This window comes from Barbus barbus (genome assembly GCF_936440315.1).
Source record: "Barbus barbus genome assembly, chromosome: 7".
Taxonomy (NCBI): domain Eukaryota; kingdom Metazoa; phylum Chordata; class Actinopteri; order Cypriniformes; family Cyprinidae; genus Barbus; species Barbus barbus.
Window position 1 is genome coordinate 29082023 of NC_136735.1, and position 15557 is coordinate 29097579.

The 15557-nt window shown below is 36.3% G+C and overlaps 1 protein-coding gene across 3 annotated transcripts in view; it reads left to right on the forward strand.

Annotated features, from left to right (window-relative positions):
* Positions 1–12813, forward strand: part of LOC306873309 (rho GTPase-activating protein 7-like) — a 117592-nt gene extending 104779 nt beyond the window's left edge. For all 3 annotated transcript variants that reach the window (XM_079422506.1, XM_079422507.1, XM_079422508.1), the window contains 9 exons: positions 10–189; positions 966–1125; positions 3386–3593; positions 5284–5497; positions 5845–5959; positions 9307–9519; positions 10091–10308; positions 10435–10608; positions 11248–12813. In XM_079422506.1, the coding sequence (XP_079278632.1) occupies positions 10–189; positions 966–1125; positions 3386–3593; positions 5284–5497; positions 5845–5959; positions 9307–9519; positions 10091–10308; positions 10435–10608; positions 11248–11344 (1579 nt within the window). In that variant the 3' untranslated portion in view covers positions 11345–12813. The remainder of the gene's footprint in view (positions 1–9; positions 190–965; positions 1126–3385; positions 3594–5283; positions 5498–5844; positions 5960–9306; positions 9520–10090; positions 10309–10434; positions 10609–11247) is intronic.
* Positions 12814–15557: the final 2744 nt, after the last annotated feature.

Below are 15557 nucleotides of genomic sequence, written 5' to 3' on the forward strand. Positions count from 1 at the left end.
ATGTTGCAGACCTCAGAAACTGCGCTGGCCAAGTTTCCAGAGCTCCCACAGGCCAAGTCTGTCGTCAACAGTACTACAAGTTGGATGTCAGTCAGTTTTGCAGATGAACCTCCTTCAGAAATACAGCCTGCTCAAACTTACCGCTCTACTGGAGAGATACACACCCACCAACAAGCATGGCTTCAGCTGGTGAGGACGCAAACCAACATGAAACACAAAATTAAGTTTACATTCTTTCTTTCTTGACTGCTTTCCCCTTTTCCCATCTTCCTACCTCTCCACTGGGAGTTGGTTATGTCAGAGCACCTCACCACAGAGCTGTGGCTTTTCAGTCCAATAAATCCCCTTTTCCTGTTATTAGTGTTCACTCTCACTCACTCACTCACTCACTCACTCACACACACACACACACACACACACGCACACACACACACACACACACACGCACACACACACACACACACACACACACACACACAGAGCCACCTGCACATCTCCACATATTTATGAGAGGTTTTAATATGTGAAAACCATACATCATGATAGTGACAAGCCCGGTATTTGGCACCTCAAGAGATATCCATACATGCACAGACACACACACACACACACAACATCGGTCGGAAAGACAAACACCCTGCCACACAAATGTCCACACATGTTCGTTCCCTTTCATTTGTCCTTTTGCCTGCAAATGTGGAAACAGCTTTTAGTGGCCCTAGCTTCTAAAGGTTTTCCCATTAAATACACAATTATCTACACATGCTGCTCATATGCAGAGAACCATATCAGAACTGTTTTTGCTAGTTATGTATGAACTATTTGCTCGGTATAACTTGACATTAAATTAGTAATATGCAATGTTGCACACTAAAGAAATAAAAGTATCAAAAGTAGCTACTTTTTTAACACTTTGCTGTTTGTAATGTCACTGTATTTATTGTTACATTTTATGTGCTTCGCAGGGCTGTTCCTAAGTTTATGAAGCGGATCAAGGTTCGAGACTATAAGGACAGGAGTGTGTTTGGCGTTCCACTGCAGGTGATAGTTCAAAGGAGCGGACAACCCCTGCCTCAGAGTATTCAGCAAGCCATGCGTTACCTACGGAGCCAATGCCTCGACCAGGTGAGAGATGAGAAATGTGCACATATGCGAGTATGCACGTCCAAATGTGGAGCTGAAAGAAAAATGCACAAACACATCATAGCATACCTTCTTCAGTGGTATATTCAATCTCCTATAAAAAAAGAACAATCAGATTTTGTTAGTCAAAGGAAAAATACATTTTTAAGAGAAATAAAAATGTTTGGTCAAGGTCATAACCTAGTTAAATGATCCCTATTTGAACAGCTGTTTAGTTGCATGGTCCCTGTTGTGTTGCTGCATGCAACAAGGCCATATTTAAGCACAAGACATCTGTTGTTTTATCACCACATACTTGAGTTCTACACTCAGTCTAAGTTTGCACGTAGCACAATAACCTCAAAAGGCCTGAATGTTCTGGTTCCATATGTCTACTAGTTACATATTACCAAAGTTAGCCACATGGTTGACATTCCATTCCAAGGGTGTTTAAGAGAAAGCAAGTGATCTATGAACTATAGACATATCTCTCTCTGGTGTCAGTTGAAAAAAAAAAACTGCTTGGAAATTTACATAATAGTTACACTTTTAGACTTTTCAGTCTTCAAGTTTCAAGTTCAAGTCTATTTGTATAGCGCTTTTTACGATACAAATCGTTGCAAAGCAGCTCTACAGGAAATTAAGTTTCCACAATATATTTATATATTACAGAACCTTAATATATTTAACTTATGGCAAAATTTGGTAATTCTGTATGTTGTCTGAGCGTTGGCATCCTCTGAGGTCCTCTGAGTGGTTGGCATTATCTTTTCTCAGGTGTTTGGTCATCTCAGATCATTTAAGGGTTGGATCCAGACTGAAGCTTCTGTAATTCCTAGTTACCATGGGATGGCAGAAACAGAGAAACAAATAGAGACATAATTAACGTAGCTGCTGTTCCATCTAAGCAAAAATGATTTGTTCAACCCAAGCTAAAGAATAATAATAATGTACATTTGATCAGATATAACTGCAGTACAAGATTATAAGATGCATTATGTGAATGCTTGGCTAAAGAGATGTGTCTTTAATCTAGACTTAAACAGATGTGTCTGAACCCCGGACATTATCAGGAAGGCTATTCCAGAGTTTGGGAGCCAAATGTGAAAAAGCTCTACCTCCTTTAGTGGACTTTGTTATCCTAGGTACTACCAAAAGTCCAGAGTTTTGCGACCTTAGGGAGTGGGTTGGATTGTAGCGTGGTAGAAGACAAGTTAGGTATGCAGGAGCTAAACCATTTAGGGACTTATAGGCAAGTAATACTATTTTGTAAATGATACGGAACTTAATAGGTAGCCAGTGAAGAGACTGTAAAATTGGGGTAATATGATCATATTTTCTTGACCTGGTAAGAACTCTAGCTGCTGCATTTTGGACTATCTTTAGCTTGTTTATTGAAGATGCAGGACAACCAGCTAGCAGTGCATTACAATAGTCCAGTCTAGAGGTCATGAATGCATGAACTAGCTTTTCTGCATCAGGAACAGGTAGCATGTTTCGAAGCTTGGCAATGTTTCTAAGATGGAAGAATGCTGATTTTGTAACATGGGAAATATGCTTTTTAAAGGACAAGTTGCTGTCTAATATAACACCCAGATTTTTTACTTTAGAGGACGTAACAGTGCATCCGTCTAGTTGTAAATTGTAATCCAAGAGATTCTGTATAATGTTTTCTGTTCCAATAAGTAATATCTCTGTCTTATCTGAATTTAATAGGAGGAAATTATTGGTCATCCAATCTTTTACATTTTTTACACAATCTGTTAGCTTAGATAGTTTAGAAGTTTCATCTGGTCTTGTTGAGATATATAGTTGAGTATCATCAGCATAACAATGAAAACTAATCCCGTATTTTCTAATAATATTACCAAGAGGCAACATGTATATTGAAAATAGCAGAGGACCTAGTACAGATCCTTGTGGTACTCCATACTTTGATAATTGAGATGACTCCCCATTTAAATGAACAAAGTGGTAGCGAGTCTTCATAACTGGGTTATGTAAGAAGCGGTAGGGAGTTTTCCTAGAGATGCCTTTCCTGTGTTTGGAAAACTTGCGGTCACACCGGTAATCCATCTATTTAGCTGTCAGTTTGGAGAAAAAAGAGAGAGAATGCAAATGAACTGTCAAAATATAATAAATCATTTTAAAAGCCTGTAATTAAAGACATTTTGCAACTGAGCTGCAACTTCAAAACATATTCAGGCATAATAAGTGTTTTTAGTATTCATACTAAATACATTATAACTATCTTTCTCTACAGGTTGGGCTATTTAGGAAATCAGGGGTGAAGTCACGTATCCAAGCCCTTCGCCAAATGAACGAGTCATGTGGCACTGGTGGGGGTGGAGTCAACTACGAGGGTCAATCAGCTTATGATGTAGCCGACATGCTAAAGCAGTATTTCCGAGACCTTCCAGAGCCTCTGCTTACCAGCAAACTGTCTGATACCTTTCTGCAGATATATCAATGTAAGAACAGGCATAGAATTTACCTTTCAGGTGTTTTGTAGAAGACCACACACTTGCACTGACATATTCCCTGTACAAAATGTACTCACAAACAATGATATCTTGGCTTTTGAAACAAGAACACACACACACACACACACACACACACACACACACACAGACACATTAAAAGAGCAAGGCATTTCATATCCAGAGGGCAGCTCACAACTACACAAAGACTGTGCTATACTGTAGATGCTTATTCTTGGATGGGTTAATCATTCCAAAAGGGTAAAGAAATCTAAATAAGTTCAGGAAATAGCTGTCAAATGACGTTTTAGCACCTATAAATCAGAATGTGAATCAGTGCAGGCACCATGTTGTAACTCACAAGTGGCCTAGTGTGACCTTACCACAGCTATTTCACAGCACACACACTCTCTAATGTGTGTGTGTGTGTGTGCTCAGTGCTCACATCAAATATCAGAATCTTAAACAACTCCAAACATGTAAATCACTTTGGTAAACCGTTAATAAACTAGTGTGTAGAAGTTGCCAAGGCACATGCTTATGAAATTTTATTTGGTTTGAAGCTGCATTTATTTCAGTTTATGTATCAGTTTTATTTAGTCATGCAATGTTTTAAAGAAATGTGATATAAAATATAATATAGTATATAATAAAAATGTATAGTTTTATAGTTACAATTATAGCTCTGTTTGCCATATGTCAAAAATTTACAACAATTCTTCCATTTGTAGTGAACAGAACATGGTATTATATTGATACTGTAAAGTTACGGTACATTGTTCTCGCTTGAACAGACCAGATTACATTTTTAGAGACAAGATGTCTTGTATCTCACATTAACTCCACAATAACTCCAGTCTTTCAGGAAAATAGTTTGATTAAAGTGGTCTGTTACCACAACCAAAATTGCAGAGAAAACAACCAGCACAAATATGTTCTCTCAAAGACTATAGCTGACCCCAACCACAAGGGAGGTCTCGGCATCCCACACAGAAAAGCAAGGGTTTATGTGTGCCTGTTTTGTGCTCACACAGGGTCTTTCATTCCCAAGGACGAAAATAACAGAAATCATCTGATGAACACTCACACACAATTCCATACATGACATTTCAGTTCACATCAATCCATTATTTGCTGTTCTTCAGTGGCACATTACAACACATTGCAGATATGCTCAAAATAAAAATTCTTCTGTCGGTCCATTTGGTTTATATTGTTGATTTCTGAAGTTTAAACTCCCCTCCCTGATCTGGACTAACTCCCTTCCTTCCTTCTCTGAATGACATAATGAAAAAGAATAGTGTTGTGTTGTGGGTACACTGATTGTATTTTAACATATTATATGTTTAGATTAAAAAATAAAAAAGATATACAAATGCATATAAAATAATGAAATTTTATTTAAAAAATATTATACACTAAAATAAATAACACTAAATATATATATATATATATATATATATACATACACACACCTTTAGAAATACTATGTTTTCAGACATGGTTTACCATGATTGTGGTGTATGTTTCATTGTATTCTTTGCTTAAAGTGCAGAATATGGCAACCATTTAGTTCCAAAGTACCATTATATCATCACTGCACCATATATCTGTACCACTGCATACAATCCTCATACATTGTGTTTAGAGTAAACTAATGAAACACCTTTGTCTGTTTCAGATGTTCCCAAAGAGCAGCGTCTGCAGGCGGTGAGGGCCGCCGTATTGTTGTTACCAGACGAGAACCGCGAAGCCCTGCAGACTTTGCTGTGCTTCCTGAGTGATGTAACGGCCAGCGTGGGTGAGAATCAGATGACCTGCACTAACCTGGCCGTGTGTTTGGCCCCCTCTCTCTTCCACCTCAACACACTGCGGAGAGAGAGCTCCTCACCCAGGTGTGTGTGCGTGTGCAGTGTTAACACACTTCACATAGATCCGCTCATCATTTTAATTGCAAAGTGCTTGCGGTGCCATCATATTTGGCATGCGGCTACTTCAAACCCGTAAACCATGTAATTATACTCTATCTTACTTGAATAACCACCCCATAAAAACAGGAAACTAGGAAAGAATAGGTTTAAAAAAGAGAGAGAGTTGACTTATGTAAGGCTTTGAATGCCTGCTGCACTTGAAAAATGTAGCATTAAATTTGAGTTTGACAATTCTGAGAATAGATTAGTGCTTGCATCATTTTTTTTAACTTTATCCGTTTATCCCTTTGCTTGTGTTATTCTTATCACAGGGTCATGAACAGAAAGAACACTCTGGGAAAACCAGACCAAAGGGACTTGAATGAGAACCTGGCAGCCACACACGGCTTAGCCCATATGATACAGGAGTGCAGAAAACTCTTCCTGGTGAGCATGACTTTACTTTTCAGTACATTTTGTCCAACATGAACACAAACAATTCACTTCTGTTTTAAGAAAAAAGCCAAAAAAAATCTCTCATCCATCTCTCACGCACGTCAATGTTATCAAAACGGTGTTCAAACTAGTGGTCTTATCACTCTGCACCAGATGTGTCTCTCTGTCATCCGCAGCTCAGGTACAAAGACAAATGCACGCTCATTTAACATGTGCAGACACTCACGCTGCAGTACATCGGTTACAAAAACAGCTACCAAGAACCTCGGCTGAATTTATTTAAAGATTAATGCGGTTGTTGCGCAATGACCAATCCCTCCTTATTACCCATTCAATCACGCATAAACATACAAAAACAGAACCACAATTAGCAGCCATGGTTACAGATAGCAGTGTTGTTTTCTATGGATACAGCAAGGAGTACAACTTTTCTTTTTTTTCTAGTACATATAACAATAATTTTCAGAACAAATGGCAGGTAAGAGATATCTTAAGATCTCCTTAAGGTATATTATCATTTATTTCAAAAAGAAAACCACCACCACCGACACAATAATGTGTCATTCTTATTTATATGCAGTGATTTTTGGAAAACTTTTAGTGAATATATAGCTAACCTCTGGCCACAAATTGATCACATATTAACAGCAAGTTTGTCTTGAACAAACAATTTTTCGATGTATACACATTCATAGACACTCACTTTCACTTTTAGTATCTATTCAGAGGTCAGGAAGGAAGCTCTTAACTGGATAAGTGTAAAATAATGAAAGTCAGCAGAAGTTGAACAACATCAGAAATTCAATTTCGCATCATTCACAAAGCAGCATTGTTTTGTAATGTCTACCTACACACTCGCGCTTATTGTTATACCATATGCCACTGCTTTCCCTGAGCAGATCATAATAAACTCTATGATTAGATTAGAGTCGATTATGTGGAGCCATTAACATAAGAAAATTACTCAATCTGTAGCTATTACCAAAAGTTATTTTCTTCTTAAGGGGTTATATAGAGAGCAAATAATTCAAAATGAGAACCAGCAAGATAGCATCTTGTATTAAAGGTCTTCCGCCCCTAAATCTAATGTGGAAGGTCTGGTCGTGCTCTATCCATCAGACTAATGCTTTTTGCAGAATGAAGATAAGTTTATCTCAACAAACGCTGGAAAGAGACAAGCACTATAACATGATAAACATCGTCAGTCAGGCAGGAAAAGCACAGCGAGCAGGACAGGACACGCACAAGAGCACTCGCAGTGGATAAGGGCAGAGCGCTGGACAAGACGCACACAAACAGGATGAGCCACTTCCAGTGAGGAATGAATCACTCTTGTCACCTCTCTTCCCTTCACATTAATTTCACTCACACCAAAACAGTTTTAACATGCGATGTTGTGATTTAACAGAATTAGTATAAAGTCACCTGGATTTTTAAGATTTTGAGAGTTAAAAAACTAGTATACTACAACAATATAATCATGACTTGTCGTTTGAGTAATGTAATACTGAGCTTACAATGTTCATTTTGTTGGTCGCGCCCATAGGGGAAACTAATGCTGATGTTAATTTGCATGTTATGAACTAGTCATGAGTTTGGCTTTTAATTAATTTTGTTCTCTAATGCGTCCCTGCTGAAAAGACTAGCTTGTGTCTCTTGTCTTTTGTAAGCTGGACCCTAAATGGGATGTTGGTTTGCTGTTTTCTTAACTAGTAAGATTTTTCATCATAAAGATCATCATTTACACTACACCGCTTTAAACTAAAAATGGAACACTTTATGCGTTTGGCCATTCATTTATATGACAATGGCATTTTGGGGGCCTGAAAACGCAAACAGGTTTCAAAATGCAAGATTACGTCTGCGTGTAAACTACATAAACATGAATTAGTGAAAACATTGATCTTGTGCACATGCGTATAATATTTGGCCGGCATGTGCGCATACTTGAATCACAGCACAAAAAAAAGGAAAAACATTCCTGTTTTTAGTACATTGTTAACATGTAAACATACCCTTAGATTTGCTGGTTAAAGGAAAAGTTCACCCAAAGATGAAAATGCTGTCATTAATTGATCACCCTCATGTCGTTCCAAACCTGTAAGACTATCTTTCATCTTCACAATACAAAGTAGCATATTTTTGATGAAATCTGAGTTTTTTTCTGACCCTGCATAGACAGCAACGCAACTACCACGTTCAAGGCCCAGAAAGGTAGTAAGGACATTGATAAATGAGTCCATGTGATAAATATATTAGAAATAGAAATAAATATATATATATATATATATATATATATATATGAAAACAAAAATCTAATTCTAGTTCTTCTAATATTTTTTGTTTTGTTTTGTTTGCAAACAAAAAGGTATACAAGTAGCCTTATAAAATTACACGTAAAAAAGACTGTAAAAATTCTACAGTAAAAACCTGTTAAATGGATAACGGTAAGTTCCCCTACTATATACGGTGAAAAACGTATTGGCCATTACATGTAATTTTACGGTAGTATACCATTTTTGGAAGTGAAAAAGAACGTATAATTTACAGCGAATAACCGTAAATTGACAATCCTAGAATTCCCTGCGTTACATTTCAAATTTGATAGTTTTTTTTCTTATCAGTTTTGCACATTAGGGTTGTATGTTACACCTAATATTGTTAAATTAATGATTATTGCATTATTTCAGTTTCATGTGTGTTACCATGATGGTGTTTTGTGCGTGTGTGTGTGTGTGTGCGCACGTGTGTGTGTATATGACACTGTGCACCTTCTATATATGTTAATATTAAAAAGCTGCTTGGGATAGGTTTTGGTTTCATCATGTGACTTTCTCATCACCACCTGCTATTGGTGGCTGTCAGTGTATTACAAAGGTACAAAACAGATTTCAGTACTTCAATAGGTTGGTATATTAATATTATATCAGTTAATTAAATTATGGTATTTAACTGTAAATTTAAGTTAAAACCGTAAAACTTAAAACGTTGCTCCCCTATTTTTTACGGTAAAATTCTGGCAACCACAACTGCCGTTGTTTTACCGTAAATTTACCGGAACGTTTTTTTTTTTTACAGTGTATTTTTACGTGATAGTTGCATAGCTGGCATTACAGAGTCAGAAAGCTCTTGGATTTAATCTAAAATATCTTAATTTGCGTTCTGAAGATGAACAGAGGTCTTACAGGTTTGGAACGACATGAGGTTGAGTAATCAATGACAGAATTTTTATTCTTGGGTGAACTAACCCTTTAACATTATGGTTTTGCTGCCCTACCAGCCTGGCTATCATAAAAAAAAGATTGCTTATTTTGATTTATATCTTCTTTGTGTTTCAGATCCCAGAGGAAATGTCACGCTGTAGGAACTCTTATGTGGAGCAGGGCTTGAGTCCTATGCGTATGGAGGTGCTGGTGGAAGACTGTGGTTCTTGTAGCTACCAAAGTCTTCTGAAAGACAGTATTGATGCCCTGCTTAAAGAAACCAAGGACAAATTCAAGGGTTACGACAGCTGCTCAACTCCTGAAAACGCTGACCTTGCATATAAAAAGGTAAGGAAACTCTATAAATACACGCCCTATTCAAGTCACTTGGACACTGTTTCTCATATTTCCATTTCATGTTCACGCTCTCTTCCTTCGCTCATTTTCTTGCTTGTGCCTAATGGAAAAAGCTGTCTTTTTTTTCCTTACATCACTTTTTATTCATGTGAAAGTATCTTTTCCCAGCTCTGTTTTGGCTTAGAGCCCACAATGACATCAGTTTGCCGGTTGTTATAGCACTTCACATTGACCAAAACACACTTGTGTTCACTCAGCCCAGTTCTCTTATCCTTGGACAGTGTTTCATGGGCCCATAAAGTTAGGGCTGTCCAATCTTGCTCTTGGAATACCACTATCCAACAGAATTTAGCTCAATTAAACACATTTGAAAGTTAATTAAGGTCTTTAGGATTACTTAGAAACTTCCTGGTAAATGTGTTGAGGCAGGTTGGAGCTAAACTCTCCAGGAACAGGATTGGACACCCCTACCATTAAGTAATATCCTGCCACATGAACAAAAGTAACAAGATTATTGTGCTGGAACTGTTAGTGACCATAGAGTTCTGTTCTTTCATTATAGGTTCAGGATGGGTCGTCTCTGCGGCAGTGGAAAGTGTGCGTGGACGTGCCTGCGTCAGCTGAGGACATACTGCAGCGGATTCTACGGGAACAGGAACGCTGGGACGAGGATCTGTTAGAATGCAGAATCGTGGAGACACTGGAACATAACATGGAAGTCTATCAGTACGTCAAGAACTCAATGCCGCCCCATCCACCAAGAGACCATGTGGTGCTCAGGTGATTACAAACACTCAGTCTTCTTAAAGTTTTAAAATCTCTTACAATTGTACTTTACATTGAAAATGTGGAAGATTTCTTTTATGTTTATAAAAATCCTAAGAATGTTTTTGTGTTGTGTTTCAGGTCATGGGTGACAGACTTGCCCAAGGGAGTGTGTGCTTTGGTGTGTGTGTCAGTGGATCACGAAAGTGCAGCGGTTCTTGGTGTCCGTGCTAATGTTCTGACCTCTCGCTATTACATCGAACCCTGCGGACCCAACAAGAGCCGACTCACGCACATTTCGAGAATAGACTGCAGGTAAGAGTTGCACGGGAATTTCAGTCTCTTCAGAACAAATGCATTCTATATTTAAATGTTTATCTAATGTTTGAATTTAATTTAAATAAAATAATATGGCAAAGTAGAATTAATAATCAATTATTTTTACTATAATTATAATTGCTAATAAAATATGCATATTCCTATTTATATTTATTTTATTTATTTACTTTAAAAATAAAAATAATTACTTATGTATATATTTGTACTGTGATTATTATGTATATATAAATACACACATACAGTATATATTTTGAAAATATTTACATGTATATACATTTGTATATTTATATTATTATATTTTATATTATATATAAACACATACACACACATATATATATTCTTATATACTTGCATCATGTTTGTATTTATATATACATAAATATAAACAGTACACACTTACAGTTAAATATTTGATTATTTTGAGATTTAAATATTTATTTATAATTTAAAATAAATTACAATAAGTTAATTATACAATAAAAATAATTCATATAATTTTGTATAACTAATAAATTATTTTATTTTTAAAGTATATTTAATTCAGATATTTTAATTGAATACAATGGCATACAAATGACTTCATGGTTCACATATATTTTTCTCTTTTATTTTTAGGGGTCGTTGCCCTGAATGGTACAGTAAGCTGTATGGTCACCTGTGTGCTGCAGAAGTGGTGCGGATTCGAGACTCCTTTACCTGCCTGGACAAATAAACACACAGTTGATGTTTCATTTCACCTCTCGACAAACTGATGTTAGAGAGGAAGATGATAATGATAATGATTTTAAACTCCCTTAACATACGATCTGAGCCCTTATGTGATACGGATGGACCACTGTGCCGAAATCAACAAGCTACATAGGTCAAAGTTCTTGCCATTTTGATGGCCATTAAATGACAAGCCTGAAAGACTGGAAATGGGCGTTCCTGCTGCTATGACATCATCATCACTAACGTCACAAAGTTTGACCTTGTTACTGATCATGTCATAGGGTGACTACATGAAACGGGAGGTGTTTTGCTTCTGGGAAGCAAGTATATATGTGTATTTCTGAATGACTGTGGAAGTGAGTCTATGTATAGTGTGTCTGATGTGTATGTGTGTGTGTTATTGACAAATGAGACATATTCCATGCACTGGCACCCACTGCGATATAGTGTTTATACCTATTTCTGTGTGCGTCGCTGCTACATAGTTACGCAAAAGTCTGCAAAGCTGTGTACAGTGCTTTCATTGGATGAATGGATGGACAGACATGTTTGTCTATAGACAAGACGGAAGGTGGTGGCTGGCACACCTTTGAAAGGAAGACAGGAAATGTGTGATAGAGGAAAAGACTAGTGCATGTAGACACTTAAACAGAACACAGGTTTGCAACAGCACCAAAACCAAAGCGGAGACCAATACAATGTGGACCAATTATACACAGCAAACTAATCCCAGGATTCAACACAGTACTCCAAAGAAGAACATGATACAGTTTACTCACCCTGAGGCCTGTGATTGGTCAGTGCTGCAGCCCAATAAAATTCATTTGAGCTCCATGGTCTCGGCCATTTAACATCTTGAGCCCTGGGCAAATACTGAAAGGATAGGAAAAGCTTTTTATTTTGGGTTGGATATTCAGGTTTGATTATAAAGGCTATCAAGGCAACAATTTTGTCAGAGGATGGTAGAGAATGTATGAGGGGAAATTATATGCGTTTGTTTGTCAGTGTTAACCAGAAATGAAGTCAAAGTCTAAAATAGTAACAAAGCTTGCATTTACACTTAACTATAGCCAGGCCTGCGGTCACATCATCCGAGTAGGAGCGCTGCGATCACCAAACAGATTTCTTTCTGACGTGAGTCCAGTACTCTTATTGAGGTGCTTTATGATTGTCGGTCCTCGAGTTATTGCTACTTACGTGCCTGTCCATGGCAGTGTATCATAAATGTTTGTAAATTAAACATATGCTGCCAAACTGAGAATAATGCATGACAATGACAGTTAATTTAAACCTCTCTGTATTTATATCACTCATATCGTGTTTTTGTATGTATCTTATTTTATTGTAAATGTTACACTAAGTTACAGAAAGGAGAAAGTTGTTTATCTTTTTTATTATTAATGTTATTTCTGTACAGATTAATCGTGGTCAGAATGCACTATTAAATGTATTAAAACAGCTTCCATCTGTTATGTTTTTCTGTTTACCTTATCTAGGGTTTTTAAGTGAACAGTTTTCATTCATAATGTAATTGTTAACAAATTTTTGTCACTTTAAGATCCAATTCTCGCCATTAACAAACCATTAACTACGACTTTTGCCCAAATAAACTCCTAATTTTTTGCTTATTAATAGTTATTATTATTAATAGTAAGGTAGTTAAGTTTAAGCATTGGGTAGAATTAGGGATGTAGAATATGCTCATACTTAAAAAAACTTGCTCATACAGATTTAAAAAACAGCCAATATGTTAATAATAGGCATGGTAATAAGCAACTAGTTAATAGTGAGAATTGGTCCCTCTACTAAAGTGTTACCCACATTTCTGTATATAGTTGTGTTCAGCACTTACATTTTTAATAGCCGATTAAGCTTGTAATAAAACAGTGAACTGTAAATTAATTACCATTATTAAACTAAATGATCGTTATATTAGCAAAAAAAAAAAAAAAAAAAAAAGAAATCCCACACATGTACGGTATTTTAAAAAAAAATTGTTCAATTGACAATTGATTGAACTTATTGACTATCATAAAAATAAAAAAACATTGCAAATTATGAATAATTTAAATGTAGTGAACTGAAAAATAACTTTCTTTCTAATGGCCACAACATTGTCAAAATCTTGCAGATGTTTTAGTATTTTGTGATTAATTGATCATTTGATTTTTAATGCAACTTGACAATTATAAAAAACTGATAACTGACATACCTAAACAACTATTACTATAACTTAATTTTATTAAAATGCATAATACGCTTTAGCTTTTTGTTTGTAGGCTTGTAGTATGTTATTTTTCATAGACAAAATTATTTACATTTTATAAAACTACACAAAGCTACGAACCAAACTCAACAGAAAATAAATAAATACAGTTCTAGAGCTTTTCTGGGAACTGATAAGATACGTGTGAGAAATAAAGTTTGGGTGGAAGTACGAGAGAGGGAGCGAAAGAAGAACATTCCAGAGTTTTCCCTCTCACTTCTGAGAATGAGCTGAAGGAGAGTTCCCACATTGATAAATGATAGCGCTTGTGTACGAGGGAAAACAGGGCAACAAATTCTTTCAGATTGTGCGCATTTGCAGTTTAGGGCCACAACAATTGTCAGCGGTCTCTGACAAGAAAACTATGAAGGACAAAATCGGGGAAAACAAGAAAGAGTGGTATGGATTTTATGACATTCATTAAATGTCCCAAATATATGACAAATAGAATATCAATAAATTATCGAATGTGTCATTTATTCTTGTCAGTACATTTGATATGCTTAATGAGGACAGCAGGTGGGCCAGGAGCAGTGTCGAGCAGTAATTGTTTTTACTAGTAACTACAGTAGTTACAGTAGCTACGTTTTGCAACTAGTAGTGTAACTAATTACTAATAAGATTTCAGTAATAATATTAGTTACCATCCATAAAACAGCTTGTTACGTTTGATGACTCAACCCCTACTGAGTTGAAGTCCAGCAACCCAATAACTATTTGTTTTTCATGACTTGCACAGGCACATGAAGTCACCAGTGCAGCAGGTCAGCTTGGAATATGGAAATACTGCAATTTCTTTGATTTTGTCAGGAAAAAGAAAAAGATCTGAACACTGATGTGTAATTGTGCCATTACTTTACTCTGGCCTTGCATGGCTTGTCCACCCACATCCCTCTCATTCAGATATAAATTGTATAAAAATCTTTTTAGAAAATGAAACATTTTCTTATGAACGTGTGATTTATTTTGATAAAATGCATCATGGACTATAATTTTATATGGGTAACAAATTATAGTTACAACTAGCTTCAAGCTACACATGAGAATTAGATTAATACAACACTTGATCCGATGTGGATTTTGTTAAAATTATGAGGCAGAAATAGTGTTAGTAAATAATTTTATGGGGAAGATATGCAGCGTATGTGGGGCGTTAAAGAAAAGAAATATAACTAGTAGCCTAGTGTAACTACAATTACTGTTGCCAGAAATAAATATTTATTTTTGAGTAATGGCCCAAAAATGGCCAGGAGACATGTTATTCCTTAAATAACATCAGCAATTATTTATATACAGTCTCTACATAAGCATTTGGATATAATGCATTGGCAATACCGTTGTTTTGCATATTCGTGGTGTTTTAGTCTCATAGTAAATTTTTCGTTTCTTTCATTTATTTACTTATTCCTGTATGGATTATATACTTGAAGGGAATTGTAAAAAAAAAAAATAGACTGTCAGAAATAGACCTTCAATCACTTGCGCCGGTGACTAAATTATACTAAGCAATTTTAGTCACACAAACAGCCTAATGTGCGATTCGGTTATCTGACAGACATCAAAACATTATTTCGGTGTTTAAAAAAACATGGCTGAACAGCAAATGACGTACTTGTTTCTCTCAGTCCAGCGGCAATGGGCGATTAATCAACTTCTCAGGCTTGTTTTGACATTGGAGATAAACCAGTGGAAAAACGTCATCCAGGATGTGCTCATTGATGTTCTTCTCAGGCCGTGAGTAAGTGCTGCTCGTTTGAGAGTGAACACTGCCACCTATAGATCCCTCTGAAAACATGCAGCTTCTAAACAAACACACAGTAGAAGCAAATACTCTGCATATTTCACATCAGTTACTTTGTAAAGTTTTCAGTGTTTTTGTCCTAAACGTGGTTGTTCCCGACTATTAAAAAACAAAAAACAACAAAAGGTCTTGTCCTAGAACACTTTT